The 21,070-nt window shown below is 35.6% G+C and overlaps 2 protein-coding genes across 2 annotated transcripts; both read right to left on the bottom strand.

Annotated features, from left to right (window-relative positions):
* Positions 1–341: 341 nt before the first annotated feature.
* Positions 342–13,980, bottom strand: LOC113100862 (AP-1 complex subunit mu-1-like). The gene is made up of 12 exons (XM_026265389.1): positions 13,693–13,980; positions 11,941–12,097; positions 11,770–11,837; positions 11,451–11,581; positions 9,953–10,100; positions 8,486–8,612; positions 3,717–3,859; positions 2,579–2,650; positions 2,141–2,299; positions 1,193–1,318; positions 1,012–1,087; positions 342–626 (listed from the first exon to the last, which is right to left on the bottom strand). The coding sequence occupies exons 1-12, from the start codon at positions 13,732–13,734 to the stop codon at positions 604–606; spliced, it is 1,272 nt and encodes a 423-aa protein (XP_026121174.1). The 5' UTR covers positions 13,735–13,980; the 3' UTR covers positions 342–603.
* Positions 13,981–14,403: 423 nt separating this feature from the next.
* c6h1orf210 (chromosome 6 C1orf210 homolog) lies at positions 14,404–20,694 on the bottom strand. The gene is made up of 5 exons (XM_026265378.1): positions 20,575–20,694; positions 16,947–17,064; positions 16,145–16,583; positions 15,207–15,290; positions 14,404–15,111 (listed from the first exon to the last, which is right to left on the bottom strand). Exons 2-5 carry the CDS (start codon positions 17,049–17,051, stop codon positions 14,720–14,722), a joined length of 1,020 nt encoding a protein of 339 aa, XP_026121163.1. The 5' UTR covers positions 17,052–17,064; positions 20,575–20,694; the 3' UTR covers positions 14,404–14,719.
* Positions 20,695–21,070: the final 376 nt, after the last annotated feature.

Here is a 21,070-nt window from a genome sequence, read left to right as displayed (position 1 = left end):
TTGAGATGTTTTTAACTCGATGCGGTGCGGACGCGCCTGGAAAAAACGGGCGCGTCGCTTCCATTATGAGCGCGCATGCCGCACGCCTACATTGGAAATAACGAACTTGCGCGCGCAAAAGACGCGATATGTGAACGGCCCCTTATTCATATATATATATATATATATATATATAATAAAATGTTATTTTAATTGTTTCAACCACTTTTGTCCACTCAATGAAAGTAAATGGGGTCCAAAACAATAACAAACATTAAATCATACTTATTTTTATGGTATGAGTGGATTCTTTTGTGTTTAAGTTAAAGAAGAAATTGCATACAGGCTTAGAACGACACAATGAGGGTGAAAAATTATTTTTATATATACTGTTACAGGTAGATTCTAGGATGTTTCTGTAACACGACTTTAGGATTATAACCCAAAATAATTTGTTTCATGGGGTTTCGCATTCATTTTGCGCTCTGACTTCCTCGTGTAATTTGTAAATCCTGATCTCAGATAAAAGCAATAACAGTCCAACTGCTGTGTGAAAAGCAGTAGCTGTCTCACAGATGAAAAAGGACAGACAGAACAAACAACATACACAGGCGCTGTCCTCTCTCAGTTGGTCCTCAGTTCATAATCTGTCAAAAAATGTTCAAGCAAAGTGAGAAAGAACAAAAAATAAACTGGATATATAAAATAATGAGTGCATGAAAATGCACTGAGGGCATTTGAATATGTTATTGACATTTGGGTGTTTGGATATATCCATTGTGGTTTAAGATCTGATGTCTGCTTTGCAATTCTTATGAATAAGTGAACAGGGCTGAGGGATCAGAGTGACTCTCTCTCCTCTGGTGTCGCTGATGCAAATAGAAAACTGATAGTCTGCACTATTTCAAACTGTGTGTGTGTGTGTAGCAGACAGAGTAAGGCTCATGTTCACTGAACTTTTAATGCAGGGTGAATGTAAACTTTATATCAGAATGATATAAAAGTGTGAGGGTATTTCTGAATATGTCTCACCTCCACTCTGAGTAATATATCGCACCCACGGTAATGCCTGATATCCACTCTTCTCGATAATCTTCAAGTATCGCACCTGTGTTTGTTCCCACACACAAACAAAACTGATTACAAAATCGAATCCACTGCATCGTGACCAGTATCAAAGAATATTTTGAGGCGAATATGTGTGTTGCCGCACCTGAATGCCTGACACTGTGAAGTACGGGATCTCAAACTTCACTGTGATTGGTCGTTTGGCCTCGAGTTCATTATTTTCCACACTTGGCAGTCCAAAATGAGCTCGCATCATGAACTCTTTCCCGCCCTTCAACAAGTAAAGACACATCATTAGTTTTTGACACATCTAACTGTCTAATTAACACTGCAACAATCATCACTTCAGTCGTGAGTCCTAATTAACAGTTCAGTTCTAAATGAGTCTTGTGAGTCATATTCCTAAGTGGGGGATATAAACCTTCATGTCTCTACAAGGCTTGAAACAGCAGAAAACTTTCAAGCCTGAAACACCCATAACATCATCAGGATTGGAAAAACCTTCTTGACTAAATGTCTGTATTCTTAGATTAAAAAGTTATTATTATTATTATTTAAAACTGGTTTTGCCACTAACTATACTTAATAATAAGGCATGGAATTATAAATTCAGTACACCTTGGCTTGTACTATTTTTGATGTCCTATTAAAGACAAAAAAAAACTGTAGAGGAAAAGGGAAAGAAAAAAAAACAAGACGTAAAAAAGAACAATAAAATTACTAAAATAAAAAATATATATAATTAAAATGTTTACAACAAACATTCACAAGCAGTATATAAACTGAAAAAAAATTTAACTAATAAAATACTAAATAAAATAGATAAAAATACAGTGTATATAGTGTATATAGTGCAACAACAACACCAAAATTGCAATAAATATTTAAATATGTAAATATTATATTATTGTATTGCCAATAATAGCAATATTTTTGGAAGGCTCTTAAAAATGGGAAGTGGACTTACATTTATGTTGTCTCTGAAATCGGCAACAATTCGGTTGATTTTGTTGTTGTTGTTTTTTCAAAATCTGAATGTTAGTTATTTGCTACAAACATAAGTAAACAAAAGTAAAGCATGTATGGTACATACAGGGAAGGACTTGATGTTCCATTCCACAGCACTCTTCTCAGGAACCCATTTAGCCTGGCCCGTGGTGGTCTTAAATTTGGGGGAGTCAGCGTCACTGGGAACAGGAACTAAGATGGACACATTGTTGGCAGTGGAGCGGCTCTTGAACTGACTGCGGGCCTGGAGAACAGACGGAGGAACTATAGCACAACTTCACACACCAAGTAAAAATTCCAAAGCTACACTTTCAGAAACTGAAGTTTTAGTATGGGAAGGGCAATAGGACAAAGCATGTTTATGTCAGAATCTGACAAGTCTTTGGACACAGCTCAGGTAAACTTCGAGCCATTCCCCAGGATAGAAGCCTGAAAGCTAATTACTGAAAGCAGGGAGTGTGCTCGAGGAGGCAAAGCAAGAATCAGTGGAGTGTGTATATTGTGTGTATGCGTGCCGCTTTACCTTAACCTTGATCTCTACTCGACTGTGAGAGAACTTCTCTATAACGCTCTCAATCCATATTAGAGGCTTCACCTGTCAGGACACAGGAGTGACAGAGAAAAGAATAGAGCAGTCTGTCTGTTGCCACTTATTGAGCCACTGACTTGCCTTTTTGACATGTAATCTTCGTAAATTAAATACATTGTAAATACAGAAGTAATACATCCAAGAGCATTTCGTAATATAATATTACAATATAATCCATCTTATATATATATATATATAATGTTTGAAAGTGAAAATGAATTATAGTCATTATATAGACAGTAATTATAGTCTTAAATAATGCACTGCAAATATTCCATTCTACAGCCTGGGGTCAGTAAAATGTATTTATTTTATTTTTGGAAAGAAATTAAAACTTTTATTTATTAATACTTAATAGAAATTAATACTTCTGTCAAGGATGTATGATATTACAAAAACACTTTTCAAATGAATGGTGTTCTTTCCATTCATCAAAAAAAATAATAATAATATTTCACAATATTACTGATTTGACTGATTATATTTCTGATTAAACAAATGATATATATAGTTCACATTTACATTTGAATGTGAATTTTGTATAAAATGTCTTTAAACGATGAGCAAATTTATAAGTAAAGAAAAGAAAAAGATTTATCAGCCAAAAAGTTATGTAATTACTTCCCATCTACTTCCTCACACTGGAAGGGGAATATAAATGTAAATGCTTTTACAAAACTATATAGTTTGCACTAAATAATAATAGTACAGTATGCTAGAATGCTATTCAAAACATAACCTTTGTTTCTTGTTTTTGTCTTTTAATTTCAAATTCTTTTCATTTCAAATTCTTTGTATGTTTCCTACTTTGAAGTTCTTGTCTTGTTTTCTCATCATATCCACGTTCTTTGATTCTTCCATGTTTTTATTTAAACAAAGCTCACTGAGACCACATCATTACAGCAGCACAAAAAAAAAACATTAAAAAAATACTTAACTATGTTGCAAATCAATCAGTCAATAAAAGGATGAATTTAATCACATAAACTTTGATGTTTTTAAATGACTATGCATTAATGAAGAAATATGGTTAAACTCATTGATCGGAGAGTTGTATTCATGCAGCACTGACCGTGGTGTTGAGTCTATAAGACATTAGTTCAGATTCTCCATCAGGTGGGATGAAAGAGATAGTCCTTTCGTTCTCAAAGCGAGACAGACGCACACACTGATGAAATTTAACATCTTCTAGCTCCACAGACTTGCTCTTCTCTCCTGAGACAAAGTGAAACAGAAGCCCAGAGAGAGCGGAGTGAAATATAATATAATATAATATAATATAATATAATATAATATAATATAATATAATATAATATAATATAATATAATATAATATAATATAATATAATATATATGTGGTCACTGATGATTATAGTATGTTTAAAGCTAGTTAATCAGGTTGAAAGCTACACACACATCACATATTAACACAAAGAACGTAATGAGTTTCCTGGAAATTGCAAACAATAGCACTTCTGTGCACCCAGGTAAGCGTGGAGGTAGTTTATTTGTTTGACCTCAGCAAAGGGAAAGGCAGTGACTACAGAAGAGCTTCTTAATGACTCAGGGCCTCTGAGCCACAGAACTCACTAATACCAGAGAGCTGTGGGAGTTCAACACTCACAGCAGCAATGTGTGCAATGTGAGCCTCCCTTTATATTTATAAATGTATTCCACTCCGTCCAGGAGTGACATTTACAGTGGAACATGAAAGAGCTGTCAGAGGTTTGAGCTGGAACCCAGAGGTCAGATCAGAAGCTCTGGGTGTCTGTGTCCTCTGCTTCAGATGAGACCTGCTGGGAGCCACTGCAGCACCTACTGATGACATCAACCGCGGGGACTAAAGGTTGGAGAGGGGTTAGGATGCTCTCTTATAGCTCTCTCTGATTGGCTCCCCAGAGTCCACAGACAGAGACTTCAGGGAAAGTGGTTGGTGTTCAGAAGCAGATGTACCCTTTTAGGTACACATGGTTGGACTCGGCTGTAAAAGTGCTCTAAAGATAGCACGTTTGACCTATAATTTAAACATCAATAACTCTATATAATGTATACAAGTTATTATAATGTATACAATATAAAATACATACATACATTATAGCCTATTGCTGGTGAATGTCTGTGCATAGTCATTTCACTTAATGATGGAGCTTTCGGCTGCATATTCTCTCAGAGACAATGAGAGACGAATCTACTTCAACATGTGCTGATAACTGTATATACTGTAGCTAACTGTTTTCATTTATTCCCTTAATATTTCTCTTGTTGCCCATACATAGCAAAATAAAAATATGAAGAAACTAATTTAGTGTTAAACAGGTTGTTTTTGAAAGTTGGTGCTTGAAATAAAAGCTATTTATTGATGTGTGCAGTGTTAATGTTTTGATTATAGACCTGTATTTCATTGTATAATAGACCTGTTTTAAAATACGTTTTTTAAAACTTTTTAATTGAGGAGTAAATAGCCTTATCTTTTGTTATCTTTGCACGCATCAGTTATGTGGTAATTATTGAATTATTGTGGTGCAAACTAATTGTAATTTTATTTAAAATGGTCATATGATGTTTTTTTAAAGATCATTATTTGGTGTATTTGGTGTTACAGAATATGTTTACATGCTTTAATGTTCAAAAAACAAATTATTTTTCAAATACTGTACATTATTGTATGCCCCAACTCTCTCAAACGCATTGTTTTCTACAGAGTCCCTCCTTCTGACAAGCGCAGTCTGCTCTGATTGGCCAAGTGACCCAGTGCTTTGTGATTGGCCAAGCACCACAAGCACTCATCAGAAATGTAACGCCCTTTTCCATAATGGTGAGCTAGATCTTTCAAAATAAATGTAAAGACAGTTAATAATGTCCTCAGTTTTGCCATCAGTTCAAGCCCAAAAGGGGCACAGAGTTGCGTGACCATGGGCATGGTAGTGGGGGGAAAAGTGGACTTGACTACCCAGGGCCCCGTCTAGGGAGAGGGCCCTTTGAAACCCCATCAAATTTTTCTTTTTCTTTTTTCTTTTTCTTTTTGTATCCTATTTCGAATTAATTGGGCCCTCCAATTGATGTCATTATTCATTTCAAAATATATTGATAAGACCAACTGAGAGAATGAACTCAGTGCCAGACACTCTGGACCCCCCCCCCCCAAATGGTTTAGTCCGCCCATAGATGGCAGCCGGCGGCAAACAAGTAACGTAGTGAGTGTAGGGACTACCTGATCATTTTCGGACTGAAGAGAGATGGAAGCGCAAAAGGAAACACATGCCTGATGAGATGACAAAAGAAGATGCAACTACTGAGGACAGTGCAGAAAATGCATTCAGGAACAAAATATTTTTTGTTGCAATGGATAGTATCATCAGTGCATTGAGTGCCAGATTTCAGACCACAGCAAAGATATGTGAAACATTTGCACCTTTTCTGAAGCTGACAGATATGACTGCAGAGCAGATAAAGGAAGCATGCCAGACACTGGCAAAAATATATGACACGGATCTCTCAGAAAAATTTGAAAATTAAGTGCTACACTTCCGCACCATTTATGATGCTACTTTTTCAAAAACTCTGTCCTCTCTTGAGCTCCTCAATGCCATCTTGAAGATGCAGCTGCAGAGCATTTTTGGAGAGCTTTACATGTTTTAAGGATTTTCTGCACACTTCCTGTCACAGTTGCAGGAGGTGAACGGGCTTTCAGCAAGTTAAAACTGGTAAAAAACTACCTGAGATCAACAATGGGCCAGGATAGACTAATCAGCCTTATTTGATTGGTTTCTGAGGGTACAGTTGTCTCGTGTTCTCCTGTTCAAAAATAAATGTTTTTAATTTAAACTTGCATCAGTATCATGGATCAAAATGTTAGTACACAAACCCGATGTAGCCTAAGGTTTAAAGGTATTTGAGCACAAGTAGGCCAAATAGATTTAAACACTATTTATACTTGTTTATATTCAAATAATCATAAAAAATCATTCAAAATTGAATTTTCATTTTGCTAACCCGCATCGTACAAAGGCATGTGTAGGGGGCCAACTTACATTGAGATTATACAGGGCCCAGAGTTTGGTGCTGTGCCCCTCGTGACAGACACAATGAAGCTTGTATATGTTTGCAGTACACAAGCCATGGACGTTTAAGACAGCTGAGTCCACTGAGTGACCGTCTCTCTCTCTCACACACACACAACACGTGCACACAAAAACACACACACGATGTGCAGATACTATTGGCAAGGTTCACGAAACGGTAAAATGCATTGCTGTTCTGTTGTAAGTAATCTTAAAGATTCCTAAATGAATCTACTTTCGGAAGGCCAAATAAAGTGCTTTTGCTTTCGCCTAGATACACACAGCAAGCATATCCCTTCTTTCTTTGCATGAACACTCGGGTAGCATTATGCAAATATTTCCACATACATATACATATATATAATGTAATCATGAAATGACCAAAGAACAAAATGATTATAACTTAAACTAAAATGACCGAAACTGAAAAGACAAAAGAAACGGTAGTTAAAAATATTATATTAATATTACATTAATAAATATTACAATAGTATAAAATAAACTATAAAAAGATTAAAATACTCCACAGATATTCCATTTGTGACTTAAAATCCATGCATCACAGGCTTGAAACTGATCACTTTATAATGTGAAAATGTGTCATATCATCATTAATATTATTACAGAAAAACTATCTTTGTCCGATGACTGAATCCTCACCATAATAAAAACATGCATTTTCGATCTTGAGTCTGTGGAGGGCAGTGTTTCACTCGTCTAATTCTCATTGTACTGCTGAGCTGAGAAGAGATATTTCTTCAACTGATGCAATAACAGTACGGCAGCTTCTGCCTTCAGCTGTGTAGTTCAGTTTCATAGTGGGAAGTGGCACAGGAAACTACCAGGGTTTTTTCACTTCCCTGAAACCATATCTGATAAAACAGTTTCCTATACAAGTAAACTGAAAGGGTAGTTTGTAATGTCTATAAAATGTTGGTGGCTACCGCAGCATAGCTTGGTTAATAGATGCATCTAATTATAAATTGGAAACTGATATTTATTATTTTGAACTGAAGATTATCACTCAATTAATCTGATATCGATTCCCTTTCACTAGTAGAGTAAATCCAGAGCGCCTCTGTTCTAAAATGCAAGGTGCTTTTACACCGCACATGCAGAATACATAACTGAGATCTGGCCTGCTGTGAAACTAACACCCGCTGGGTTAGGCCTGGGGTGAGGATTAACCAAGAGAATCGGAATAATGGAATTCACCTAACAAGTGCAAATGAGAGAGATGCGTACAAAAAAACAGGTTAAGACAATCGACTGACTGCTTGACTAGCAGCCCTTGAAATTGAGTCTCTTTCTGCACTACTTGGAAAAAAATAAATAAAAATACAAGGTCAATTTAAGACTGAAATGTAGCATTTTGGTCACCATCTGTTTCACTAAAAGCAAATATAGAAATAATGACGGGTAAACAGGTAAATGTTAGCCTTGCGATCTTGTAAACAGATTTAATTGTGAGATTGATATATTTTGTGGCTTACATGCAGAAACATGATTTTATTTATTTTGGAGTTGTCCTAATTCAACAGACATTTATTAAGGATCCCATAATACCCTTTTTTTTCTATGACATCATATGAAACCATATAATGAATCTGTTATACTTAAGTGTACTTAAAAATCTACACATACAGAAACAGAAGTTGAACAATACCTAAAACCAACTTTAAGTTTGAACAAAAAGAAGCTATAAGATTTGTAACTCTTGTTACTGTTTTGTTTCAAAAAGTGACACATTTTCATTTTAAAGACGTATAGGTATACTCACGGCCTGTGATCTCGAAGAGAACTTTGTCATTGAGTCCAAGCCTTAACTCAGGCATGCCTGACAGAACGACTTTGAGTTTGATGCTGCCCAGAATCTCGCTACGCAGAACATTGCCTGTAGCACTGACCTATAACGAACAAAAACAGGGAAGATAAATGCAAAGCACAATCAAGAGTGGCAAGGTGCGATATTGCATCATCACCATTACTGCCATCTACAATTTATTACGCTCTGTCGGGCAAGGCAGCAACTGTGTGATTTGTGCCATAATGCTCTTGGAAAGAGAGGGTTGAATATGCTGCGATAACTACGGATATGAGAATGTAATATATTATATTATGGTAAAATATTAAAAGCACACAAGCTGGCCTCAGAAGGTAGATCTCAACCTCAAAAAGTCCACATCGATTCAACACCTCTGAGGGCTCTCAGATACGAGAGCCAGAAAAAGCCAGAGCGAGAAAGCTGCACAGATGAATAGCAATGCAGAATTAGAAAGCAATGAGACGTGATTTAGCTCTTAATCAGAAGAGTGGTGCTGCTCAGTGCTACTGTCTGCCAGCGTTCAGACCCCCCGACCCTGAGGAGCGCTAATGAATCCATCAAAAGCCAGTCCAGTCGGGGGGCAGAGAGTTAAGAAGCAGAAAAGAAAGGCAACAAGAACTAGAACAAGAACAAGAAAAGACGGCAGCTGCTTCCTCCCTCTCTCAATCTAAGGAAGTCTGGAGACCTAACCCTTGACCCTGGAGAACATGAAGGAGGTCGGCTAGAGTACAGTAGGATGATGGATCGATAGCGTGGGCTGTTTGATGTCTGCACTGAATACGCAAAACTGACCCAGTATGTGGAAAGTGTTTTTTTTTCTGCAACAAGGATAGTGATCATCTATATATTACGCTATAAGTTACTTTTTACTTCTTCAGATAGGTAATGCATGTTATGCTATTGTTATTTATTGCCGATTATTTACTTAAAAAATACAGTAAAAACAGTAATATTGTGACATAGTATTACACAAGTCAAAAATAGAAGTATTATACAATTTAAAAGAACTGTTTTTGGTTTTAATACTGTGTATTTTAAAGTGCAATTTATTCCTGGTAAAGCTATATTTTCTGTAGACATTACTCCAGAAATCATTCTAATATACTGGTGCTCAAGAAGCATTTTTTTATTTTTATCTGATCGATTTATTGTATCATTCTTGCTGAATAAAATATTAATTTGTAATTGCCCCCAAACTTTTGATCATTAGTGTAAATAAATGTCTTGTGCTGAAACTCAATAAAAAACAAATCGCTCAAGAGTAATTAATTAATAAATATTTAAAAAATTAATAAAAAAAAAACCTTTAAGTCATAAGAAAATCATACAATAGATTCAAAAGAATGATGTTGAAGCCTAATTCAATAATTTGATTGGCGGCTTGAGGAATGTTGTCACTACAGTATATTTAAGTCATCTCACCAATAGGTTGACAGACTCAATGACATCCATGAAGACTTCATTTTTCCTGTATTTGATACCCTCTGACCTCCAAGACACAGCATTGGTTACTGTAGCTGGGGGCCTGGGTGCTCCCACCTCCAGCTTATGCCCATGTTGGGTGATGTACCTGGTGTGGAAGTGAAAGAAGGCCATCAAGACATGGTAACATTAGAAAATGACAATTACCATAAAAAGATTAAATATTATATGAGCCCACCAGTGCATGTCAGCCATTATCACTATGATGATTTATTTGTGACTAATCAGTGAAGCAAGTAACTTCAGTGAGTATGTAAACAGACCTCTTGTGCTTATTAAATGTCATGGGAAGAACATGGCTGCCCCTCAGGACAGAGACAGGCTGACAAACACCCGACCTACACTTATATATCTGCAATTTACCTTACCACAAATCCGTCATCTAACATACATACAAATGCGAATATAAATGAATGTGAACGCTAATAGAGCATCTGAGTAAATACACCAAAACAAATCCCTAAATATTCATTAAACAACTTTCCCAATTCCTTCCAAATTGAATCTGTGAGAATGTTGTTTTCAGAACAAGACCTCAGAAGTGTAGATGTGTATGTGTGCGCGCTCTAACCTCAAGTTTCTCCAGCTGACAGGATATTGTGTTGCTGTCAGTGAGAGCTAGCTAGCAATAATTAGCTAGCCACTAAGTGGTTGCCAGCAAACTTAAAAGCACTTATAAACCTGAAAGATGTTTATGAAGTGACTTACTGTACATATGATTGTCCTATTTGTTATTTATTTATTTTTTGCCAGACAATAAATTGTTTACTGGGCTTTTGTTATATTCTTTAGGTAGAATGCTCTACTTTTATTTTTGTACTCTCTGTTTATTTATGTTTAGTGTTCCTGTAGCTCAACTGGTAGAGCAAGGTTACCGCAAGGTTGAGGGTTCGATTCCCCGGGAAAACATGATGGGTAAAATTTGATAGCATGAATGCACTGTAAGTCGCTTTGGATAAAAGTGTCTGCTAAATGCATAAATTAAATTTTAATTTATTTAATTTTAAATTTAAGTGTAAACATTTTTAATTAGCTAAATTAGTCCACATTTTATTTTTTATATTTTTACATCTAAATACTGTAGGCAAATTAACAGAAAGTGCTGTCATCTGCTTAAAGGGATAATTTATCAGCCATAAATATTTCAGTTATTGCTATTCAGTATGATTTTTCTACATATTTGACTTTCAAAAATTCTCTTTATGCTTAGATATGACAGTATATTGCATTTCTCTGGTCCAGTCATCTCTGTGAGCATTATAAAACACAAATAACAGCATTTTTGTCCAACTCTGCCCTCTGCACAAAGCATATACAGTGACTTATGAATAGCTCTGAGCTTGAATAGTAAATGGTGACCCCTCAAAGCACTGTTAGTGAGGGATGAGCAATGTTCTCAGTGCTGTGATGGCTGAATGGTGGGTCTGTCTGAACTCACTCAAGTAAGATCTTGCTATCAGTGGTCTGAGGGAATCCATAGTCCATGACTTCATCCATTAGCTCATATACTGTCACAAAATTGTCTCGAATACTCTCTTCTTCCAGTGACTTGAAATATTCAGTGAAAACCTGCAAACAAATGGTTAATACAAGACTACTACATTAAACGTACACAAATTTGGTAAGGATAATATTAAAATGAGGAAATGTACCATGGCACATTTTCATGGTGCTGATGTGTCACAGCCAACATGATTGTGCCGTGTAAGGTTTTTTTGGAAGGCGATGCCATGTTGATATTTATAAAGCACACTTACCTCCACTAATTTGTAAAGGAAGGAGTAAACAAGAGCAGCATTGGTATTCTTCTTTGTTATTGCAACCACTAAGTACAATCTGTTAAGTACTAAATATGCTACTCATTTGCAAAGCTGATACTGTAAAAACAATAGGACAAATATTAAGTAATGTAAGCATATGGAGGATACAGTAGAGGTTGCTGTGCTTGATCCAGAGGAAGTGGGTCGAGCCGTGAATAACCACTGGTGACACATCTGCATCTTCCTCTCTCTTCATCATTATGGGCATAAAGTTGTCAATCTCATTTATGTTCACGTTGCCCATGTAGTTTCGGCATATGAGCACCTTAGAGATGGAATCAAAGTTGAAAGCACAAGATTGTCATAAAACAGGGTATCCCAAGTCTGCTCTGTCATCACGGCATCACTTACTTTACATGAGTCCAATCCATATAAAGACATTTTATATATTAATACAACAAACTAAAGGTCATTTAAAAACCAGTTAACAAAAAAAGCAGTAAACACTTGTAATTAATTCTCAACCCAAAAGGACACTTACAGCACAAGGTTTGTCTTCATTGACTCAAACCAGCTTGAGAATATGTTCAATATATCAATTCAAGAGACAATCAAATGCTTCAAGACAGTCCTGGTCAATTTTAGCTCTTGAAATACATTTAGGGTATATAGTAGGATGAAACTTAAAGATCAGTGAAGTCTGACTTTAACGTGGCTGGTGTTGAGGTATTCCTTCAGATGGAGATATTGGATTGCTCTAGGGCAAAGACGAGACCTCTTTCATCAGCACTGCCAAAATCCAGGGGTATATTGGAGGGTAATCCATTCCGCTGAGACCCTGAGGCTCTGTTTTTATGGAAACACTCCCATCCACCCACTACTACTTTCAACATTTTACAGATGTGTTCAGAGCTTCTCTTTAAATTTACACCTCTTGATATAGAATTAATTATTTTGTATGTCTTTTTAAGTCTCTTATGATCACCAAGGCTGGTGGCTAATTAAAAATTAAACAACAATATTGTGAAATATTATTACGATTAACAATGACAGTTTTCCATTTTTATATACGTTATTATGTAAATTATCCCTGTGATGGCAAAACTGAATTTTCAGCAGCCATTACTCCGGGTCCTTAGTGTCACATGATCCTTCAGAATTTATTCCATTATTATTTGGCACTCAAAACATTATTTTTCATTATTTTATGTCATTTAATGTTTGGTGCTTAATATTTGTGTGGAAACTGTGTTACACTATCCTTCAAAGGAAAGACATTAGTAGCTTCTTTTATTCAGCAAGGATGCATTACATTGACTGACAAATGGCTGTAAAGACATTTATTATATTTTAAAAGATTTATATTTCAAATGACCGCTCTTAAATAAATAAAAATTGTTTCACCACTGACAATAATATTAAATGTTGCTCTGAATTATTTCTGAAGGAGCATGTGACACTGAAAAAAAATAAGCTTCACCATCACAGTAATAAATTACACTTCAAAATATATTAAAATATAAAACAGTATAGTTTTAAATTGTAATAATATTTCACTTTATAAGAAAATATTGATGTGAAGCATCAGAGTTTTTTTTTTTTACCATGTTAACATTTTTTTTTGTTAACCTAACTTTTTCAATATACGTTTAAATATAGGAAAAACGCAATATGTGTAATATTAACATTGCGGTTGCCTGTTAACTTTAGAGTGTGATGGGATAAGGTGTATCTCTCCTGTGCCACATTTACATCATTAGTTGTTTTAGAAACCTTCAAGTGAGTAAATACATACAGTTTACTTTGGCAACTGATCTTAAACATCGATAATCGTAGCTAAACAGATTTCAAATAAAGTGTCACACTATACTGTGAGTATAAACGGTACGACCTTTATCTGACAGGTGCACGCGCTCTTACCTTGCCTTTAAGGTCCAGGATGAAGATCGCGGACGCTGCCATCCTTATCAAAGCTGTTGTATGACCCGAAGTGACTGACAGGAGTCGAAGTTTTGTGAATTTTGGTAAAGTTTGATCAAGTGAAATTAGAGATCTTCCCCATCCCTTCCGCGCGTCTTCCGGGTTTGGACGCGTCTAACCGGTTGTGCAGCTCGAGCTTGTTTCTGTGCTGTAAACTGCGAGAAACGCAACGCGTCAAAACTAGAACGCTGCCATTATAATTAACCAAGCGATCTACGCTGTTTCGTCGCGTCGCGTCGCGTCGCTCTGTTGTAATATAGAATCATTGTGACGTAACTTCAAATACTTTCAGGAGACAGTCCTATATTAAAAAGTAGATACAAATAAAAAGCCGTAAAACGGCATTCGTTTAGAATGACGTGAATGCCATATTATTTAATTTGTGTTATATTATATAGCATTTATAAACAATGTCAGAAATATATAATTATATCAGTAGTAAAATTTTGATATTTATGTCTAGACTAAAGCGCACAAAGGCGGCGCCACGCGGCCAATGAAAGAATAGCGTTTTTCAAAAAATGTAAAAAAACAAAAAAACTAATTTTATTTAGAATTTAAGTAAAACATACAAAATACAAAATGTATATGGTCCAGAACGCAATTAAAAGTAAATGTAAATGCAAATTATGAAGACAAATCAAATTATCATTTGAAAAAATAATAATAATACATTTCATTAACAATGTTAACATTGTAAAAAAATATTAACAGATCATTATTTTGTAAGGCCTACTGTAAATTCAATTGTCATTCAACTTTGATTCACCTATTTTCAAATATTGATTAAAAAAAGTGTCCCTAGAAAGTATTTGGACATCTATGTCAAAATGTATTAATTTCATTGGAAATATTACACCATTTAATAAGAATAGTTTAGTGATTATAGAGTATTGAATGTTTGTTACAGACTACATAATGCAATTGAAATTATAAATAAGATTGAACAACATTAGACTTAATAGTGCTAGCCAATACTAAATTCAATCTCTTCCTCCTCCTCGTCATCATCAGTCAGTGCTGCTGCTCTTGTGGCTCTCTCACTCTCACTTGCTTGAATATAGTTGTCTTCAATAAACCCGTCATCATCCGCCTCAATGTCATGATTAGGTGCAGCTGTCCGAATCCCTGGGCCACCTTGGGTTGAGAATCCCACCTCAAAGTTTGCGTGGTCACACTGACTCGTGGCATCTACTTCGCTGAGCCTGGAGTGCCTGTAGCTTGCCAGATACTTGTGCACGACTTTGCATTTGGCCATCAAAGCGATAAGGACAGAGAGGGTGATCGCTGACCCCAGAACACCCACAAATACCTTCCAGCTTTCTGATGATGTTTTGGGATCAACCTCCTCTTTTGTTTCTGTGCATAAAATTTTTATTTAGAATGTTAGCTGAGTTTCAGATGTATAGATGATTATAAAAGTAGATTAACACTATATTAAAAAAGGTTTTGACCGTTAATTGTTGTCTTTGCATCTGGTGTCACAGTTGTAAGTAGTTTACGAAGGAAGGCTCCATAGTTGACATCCTTAGAATATCCTGCCATTTGAAAAACATGATTGTGAAATAGTGTTTATCAAAAAAAAAAGAAGAAGAAAATTTTGTGGCACACAAATAGCTTATTTTTCCATATAAATGTAATTCATGCTGAGAAACTTAATGTCACTAAGTAATTGCTGGTCCTCATCAAATTCTCCAACATACATAAAAAATGGAATTCACTTATACACTGATTCAAATACTCTTTTTTTATGATGCACCGGCTTAAAATTTCTGCTTTCAAATTCATATAATTTTTATTGTTTTGGGGGGGAGGCACAAAGCTTGGATGTTTCAAAGGGTGATTCAATTATCCTGATATCAGCAAAATTAGTTTTTTAATTAAAAATGTAGTTGAAAAAAGTTATTTGTAGGCTATTGTTTTTTCTTTAAAAATAATAAAATGGCTACACTGCTTAATAATATTTGAAAAGCTTTATAGACAAAAAATATATAGGTAAAAACTAGTACGTGACTGGAAATATCAGATCATTGACTTTTTATGACAAGGCAAGTTTAGTTTAGGTTATCAAATGTCATAATTCATGAATTCAGTCATTCTATATATATATATTTATATATATATATATATATATTAAATAATGATTAAGATTTATACACCCACTTGCATTTAAGATGTAAGGAATTCTTTGATGCCACATTACATTTTTGAAGTCACTCAAATCAATCCTGTCTTGAAAATGGTATAAAAGCTTTTCAAAAATGAAGCCAACAAGAAACCAAAAATTGCATATCTTAGGAATAGAAACTAGATTTGTAAAAGATTTCTCCTTTTCACTTCGCCAGTAAGTAATAAACAAAATCTAATACAGACAAAATAAAAGTATTCATACCATCATCTTGGTCATCCTGTGCCATGCGCTTTGAAGCTCTGATCATCATTCCTCTGTCTCCCTCTTTCTGTCTGTTATTCTGTTCCACAAACGGACTCAATCTCAGGTCTTTGACAGCAGTCAACTGAATGTCCCCCAGGAGGAGCATCTGTAAACTGGAAAGCTTGACCAGAGCGTTTGCCTCCACTGCGTCCAGTTGACACCTACTCAGGTCTAGTATTTTAAGAGAAGAAAGACTGTAGAGATGGTCTTTTAACAGTAGGGGGAGGTAGTTTCCTGATAGATTCAGTGAGACTAAGTGGCTGAAGAGGTTTAGGTGCTTGAAGCTGTCACTGTGGGTTAAGTCTAACAGATTGTCAGACAGGTCCAGTTCGGTTACATTCATCCAGATGTGCTTTGGCACCGATGTAAGTCTTTTCCCACTGCAGTCAAAAGCAGCCTTTAGAAAGAACGAAATGCGTTATGAAACTAGAATCCGCAACAGTCAATTGAATTGTACTATACATATGAGGATTTAAAAAACACATGTATTTACATAGAGTATAATTAAGCTCTGTTCAATTAGTATTTTAAAAAAGTAAAAAATAAATAAAATAATAAAAAAGGAAGAAAACCTATTTGCGGTTTCAAACAAGAAACAAGAAATGTCTTTTCTCACGACTTAAATTACTAACAGTCTGGTAAACCTCTGTCACCGAAAACAGGAAACAAGTGCCTACAAACAGGATACTCCTGATGTAGCAGCACTTGCTCTGGCTCAGGGAACAAAAGAGGCCAGAGTGTGTGTGTTGTTTTTCCTCACCGTCTCTCTGTTGACCGTACATGGGCCCACGGTCTGGAGTGTGTAGCATGATCCCGAGACCCAAAAACACAGGAGCACACACACTGTGTGTGTAGCTGACCCCATGTTTTCCTGCTTCCTGCAGAAATTAAGGAAGATATATGAAATACATTTAAGTGGCCTTCAGCACTGCGAGAGCTTGAGTTCTGTTGCCATTTCATAACTATATAATTTCATATGAATCTTTGTTTTATTGGGTAGTCAAGGCAGGTTATTGACACTGTCAGAACAGTGGAAAGAATCTAAAATGTCCCGCACACTTAGTAAATGTTTTTTGAACACTGTAAAAAGTGGTACAAACCACTTACATTTGTTGGTGCAACCTAATATAGTCAGGTTGATTCAATCATATTAAATTATCATTTTGATTTGTTAATTTTCTTTTCTTTTTTACCCATATTTATAAAATACTTAATTAAACAATGTTAAAACTAAAACAGTTGTAGGCTAAAACTGTTATTATTATTTGTATTATTATTATTATTTCAATACTATATATATAAACCTATATTACCTCGTTTCATATTATCAATTGCACAAAAAGAAAAAAAAATCTATAATTCAATGGGTTCCTGATAACAGGAACAGGAACTCTAACATGCTGACACATGAAGTGATCCACCACTCAACTCAGAATAACCCTACAGCAAACAACTGGGACAGTTGAATTTAGCTCAGTGGCATTCGTATTGCTTAGATGATACTACACTTCAAGTGAAGTTAACCTGTGGCAAATTCAATTGAATGAGCATGATTTGGAAAGGCACAAACACATTAATAAAAGGTTATTAATAAAGGTAATAAAAGGTAAACAGCTGATAATGCATATCAGAGCAAAAATCAAGCTCTGAGGTAAAAATAACAGGTTTGAGTCAAGCCACACATCTGGGGAAGGGTTCAGGATTGAAAGGTCAAAGAAGCATGTAGTCTCGCTTAACCTTAATGGAATAAGTTTGAAGTTTGAGAGCTGGCCTTCTGGCCAAACTGAGCGACTGATGGAGAAGGGCTTTGGTTAGTGTGGTGACAAAGAACCTGATGGTCACTTTAGTTGAGCTCCATGATCATATGTGGAGATAGGAGAAATCTACAGAAGGACAAACCTGACTGAAACACTCCACCGATCAGAGCTTTATGGCTGTGTGGCAAGACTCAATCCTATTCTTGAGTTAAGACATATGAAAACACTTAAAAAAAAAAGCACCTAAAGAACCCTCAGCCTCCAATGAAACTCAATTCTAAGCATCATGTTTAAATTAAACTAAGCACTGCTCATCACCTGCAGAGTACCATCTCAATGCACCGAAATACTGAGATAGCCTTAAAGAAAGCACAATCCAGAGCATTCATAACCTCAGACTGGGCAGAAGGTTAGCCATGCAACAGGCAAATGACCCTAAACATTCAGCAAGAGTGGCTTATAGAAGACTCTGTGAAAGTCTTTGAGTGAGCCTGGGATTGAACCCAGTCAAATATTTCTGGAGAAGCCAAAAAAAATGAGCATCTGCCCCCATCCAACCTGACGAAGTTTGAGAAGCGAAGAGATGAGGAGAAGGATGGCAGATAATTGCCAAATGCTGATGTGCAAAGCTTGTCACATCATACACAAAAAGACTTGAGGTTGAAGGTTCTTCAGTTAAATATGTTGTTAAGGGTGTGAATACTTATGCAATGTACTTATTTCAGTCTGTTTTTTTTTCAGTTTTTTTTTTTTTTATAATTTACGAAGTTCTGACGATTCTGTTTTTGCTTTGTCATTATGGTTTATTGAGTGTAGATTGATGTGGGAAAAAAGTCATTTAAAGCAGTTAAGCAACAACATAACAAAATGTGAAAAGGTGAATGAATACTTTCGCAAGGCACCGTAAATGGACATGAAATACTGATGTTGTGGGATGTGTAAAGAAAGTGTGACAAATAGCATTAGCTATTTAGGAAATTCCCTGCATGGGACAATGTTCGGTTATATTGTTTAGTCATCATTATGCGAACATATTTAACCACAGAATGCTAAAATTGACCAATAAGAATCCAAGATTTCTGAGATTAACCTAACAAGGTGCAATAAGGGTAATTTAGTACAAAAAGTGCAAAATAAATCAATAAAGTTGATGTTTGCTTCTAAAATGCATTTCAAAGAACTTGTTCAAACGACCAGGTAAATAACCTAAAAAAATTATTCTGAATTGTTAATGATATCAAATAAATATTAGATGAAAATGAATCATAAATCTAATAATACCTGTCATTACCATTATCTTAAAACTAACATTAACTGCCAAATTAGTAAACAAGAATAAAAAAAAAAGTGTTGTCAACTATATTTTGCACAAAAACATGCAAATGATATTGTGATATAGTTATAGATTGCCATGCAAATGTTTTGGAATGATGTGTGTGTGTGTGTGTGTGTGTGTGTGTGTGTGTGTGTGTGTGTGTGTGTGTGTGTTTGAAACAGAGAGTATTTGTATGTTCCATCTCACAGGCTTTAGCATTTCCTGCTTATCTGCTTGTGGCTTCCATGGGTCACATTTCATAGAGGGCTCAATATTTTTTATAGGGGCCCTTTCTCTCATTCCCTCCCTCTCCCACTGTTCATTTCAGGCTGTAAACACTCCTTAGGAGCTGCTTTTATCTCTTCCTGTTTCAGGACGCCCCTGTAACAGCATACCTGCAGGATCAGAGAGTCAGCCAACTTGGAAGTGTCTGCATCTGTGTATGATTATAAATGTGAGAAAAACAACTTAAAAAAAAGGTGTGGTAGAAGTAGGAACTGATAGGATCCTAACTTCATCTTTATCTCTTAACACTACAGTACTTTCAGACTAACAGCCACCAGATCCTTTCCCAGACCTTGCTGTGCGGGTTCAAACATACTGCGGAAATACGGCGCAGAAAAGAGTCTTTCACCTGACCTCCCGAAGGTCAAGTATACACTACATACACACCCTCCCTATTTACTTCTAGTTTGTATGTTACTGATTACATTGGCACTAAGGACTTTGCATTGTTGTTTTTGCATAAATAAAAAAGAAAGCTATAATGTTCAACACAGCTTTAAATGATCAATTATGAATCAAATTTAAAATGTTCCATGCATACTGAAAAGTTTGAAACAAATTCAAACATGTATGTTTACGTTTATCCTTAACTTTTTGCTTTTTATTTTGTTTTTGCATAAAACAAATTTGGAAATGGGTTAGGCCTACCTTTTCAAATGTTCCCGTGATACATTAGACAATCTTATTAGGTCTTATCTGTCAGCTTAGCAAGTATATGCGGTTAACTATGTTGATTCCCATAATAGTCCACTTTATCTTCCCGAGAAGTTAGCTTGTTGTGGTCGACAACAGAATGTAAAATGACATGAGGGTTGACAGGTGGAAATGTGAGATCTTTAAATATTAAACTACCAACAAAATTGAACAGTGTGTTAAGATGTTGTCTTCCTGCTCATATGTGCCAAAGAGATCACAGGTTGGGCTTTGCATTACTTTTGTCACGTTAAAAAGCTATTACACAAACACATAGATATTTAGAGATGAATTTAAGCATCAGATTACAGGGAAAGAAATGTTTTAAGGCAACTTACCTGAGATTTGTCTCTCCTGGTTATTTAGGATATGTCAAAACTTATGGTTTTTCTCCTCAGACGTCACATTTTAACATGGACAGGTTCATTTTTTTTAGTCATTTCCAAGATTAAGGAAATGGCAGGTAGGTTGTGCAAAGGTTGCTGGAGGTGTGTCTTTAGCTTGTCATTCTCAGATAAAGTTAATTTGTAACTGGATGTCAAAAGGAGCTCTACTTCTTCTTTTTTTGTTTTACCTTGCAGTTGACATTTGAACTGATGACACAAAATATTTCTTAACACACTTCGTCCCCTTGGAATTATACTAGTTTTGAGATATTGAGCTTCAAAGTTTTTGCATTCCATTCAACTGTGTAGATAGAACCTTACTGTTTTTTTAAATAAAAATCCCATAATGTATGCAACATAAAACAAATCTATTACATAATGTAAATAAGTTGTCACAGAATAACAATATGGGAATAACTCAATTTTGACAAACATTTCCGATAATTCC

The sequence above is a fragment of the Carassius auratus genome, chromosome 6 (assembly GCF_003368295.1).
Source record: "Carassius auratus strain Wakin chromosome 6, ASM336829v1, whole genome shotgun sequence".
Taxonomy (NCBI): Eukaryota; Metazoa; Chordata; class Actinopteri; order Cypriniformes; family Cyprinidae; genus Carassius; species Carassius auratus.
This window is presented reverse-complemented; position numbering and strand designations above follow the sequence as displayed.

Bases quoted from the DNA above. Each gene is read 5' to 3' on its own strand.
- LOC113100862 (XM_026265389.1), bottom strand. From the start codon at position 13,734: ATGGCAGCGTCCGCGATCTTCATCCTGGACCTTAAAGGCAAG. The intron at 3,860-8,485 runs GTGAGTATACCT...ACTTTGTCTCAG, and splicing joins TCTCTTCGAGATCACAGGCC to GAGAGAAGAGCAAGTCTGTG. The intron at 627-1,011 runs GTGAGACATATT...ATTTTTTGACAG, and splicing joins ATATATTACTCAGAGTGGAG to ATTATGAACTGAGGACCAAC.
- c6h1orf210 (XM_026265378.1), bottom strand. From the start codon at position 17,051: ATGGGGTCAGCTACACACACAGTGTGTGTGCTCCTGTGTTTTTGGGTC. The intron at 15,291-16,144 runs GTATGAATACTT...TTCAAATGGCAG, and splicing joins ACAGGATGACCAAGATGATG to GATATTCTAAGGATGTCAAC. The intron at 15,112-15,206 runs GTCAAAACCTTT...TTTTATGCACAG, and splicing joins TGCAAAGACAACAATTAACG to AAACAAAAGAGGAGGTTGAT.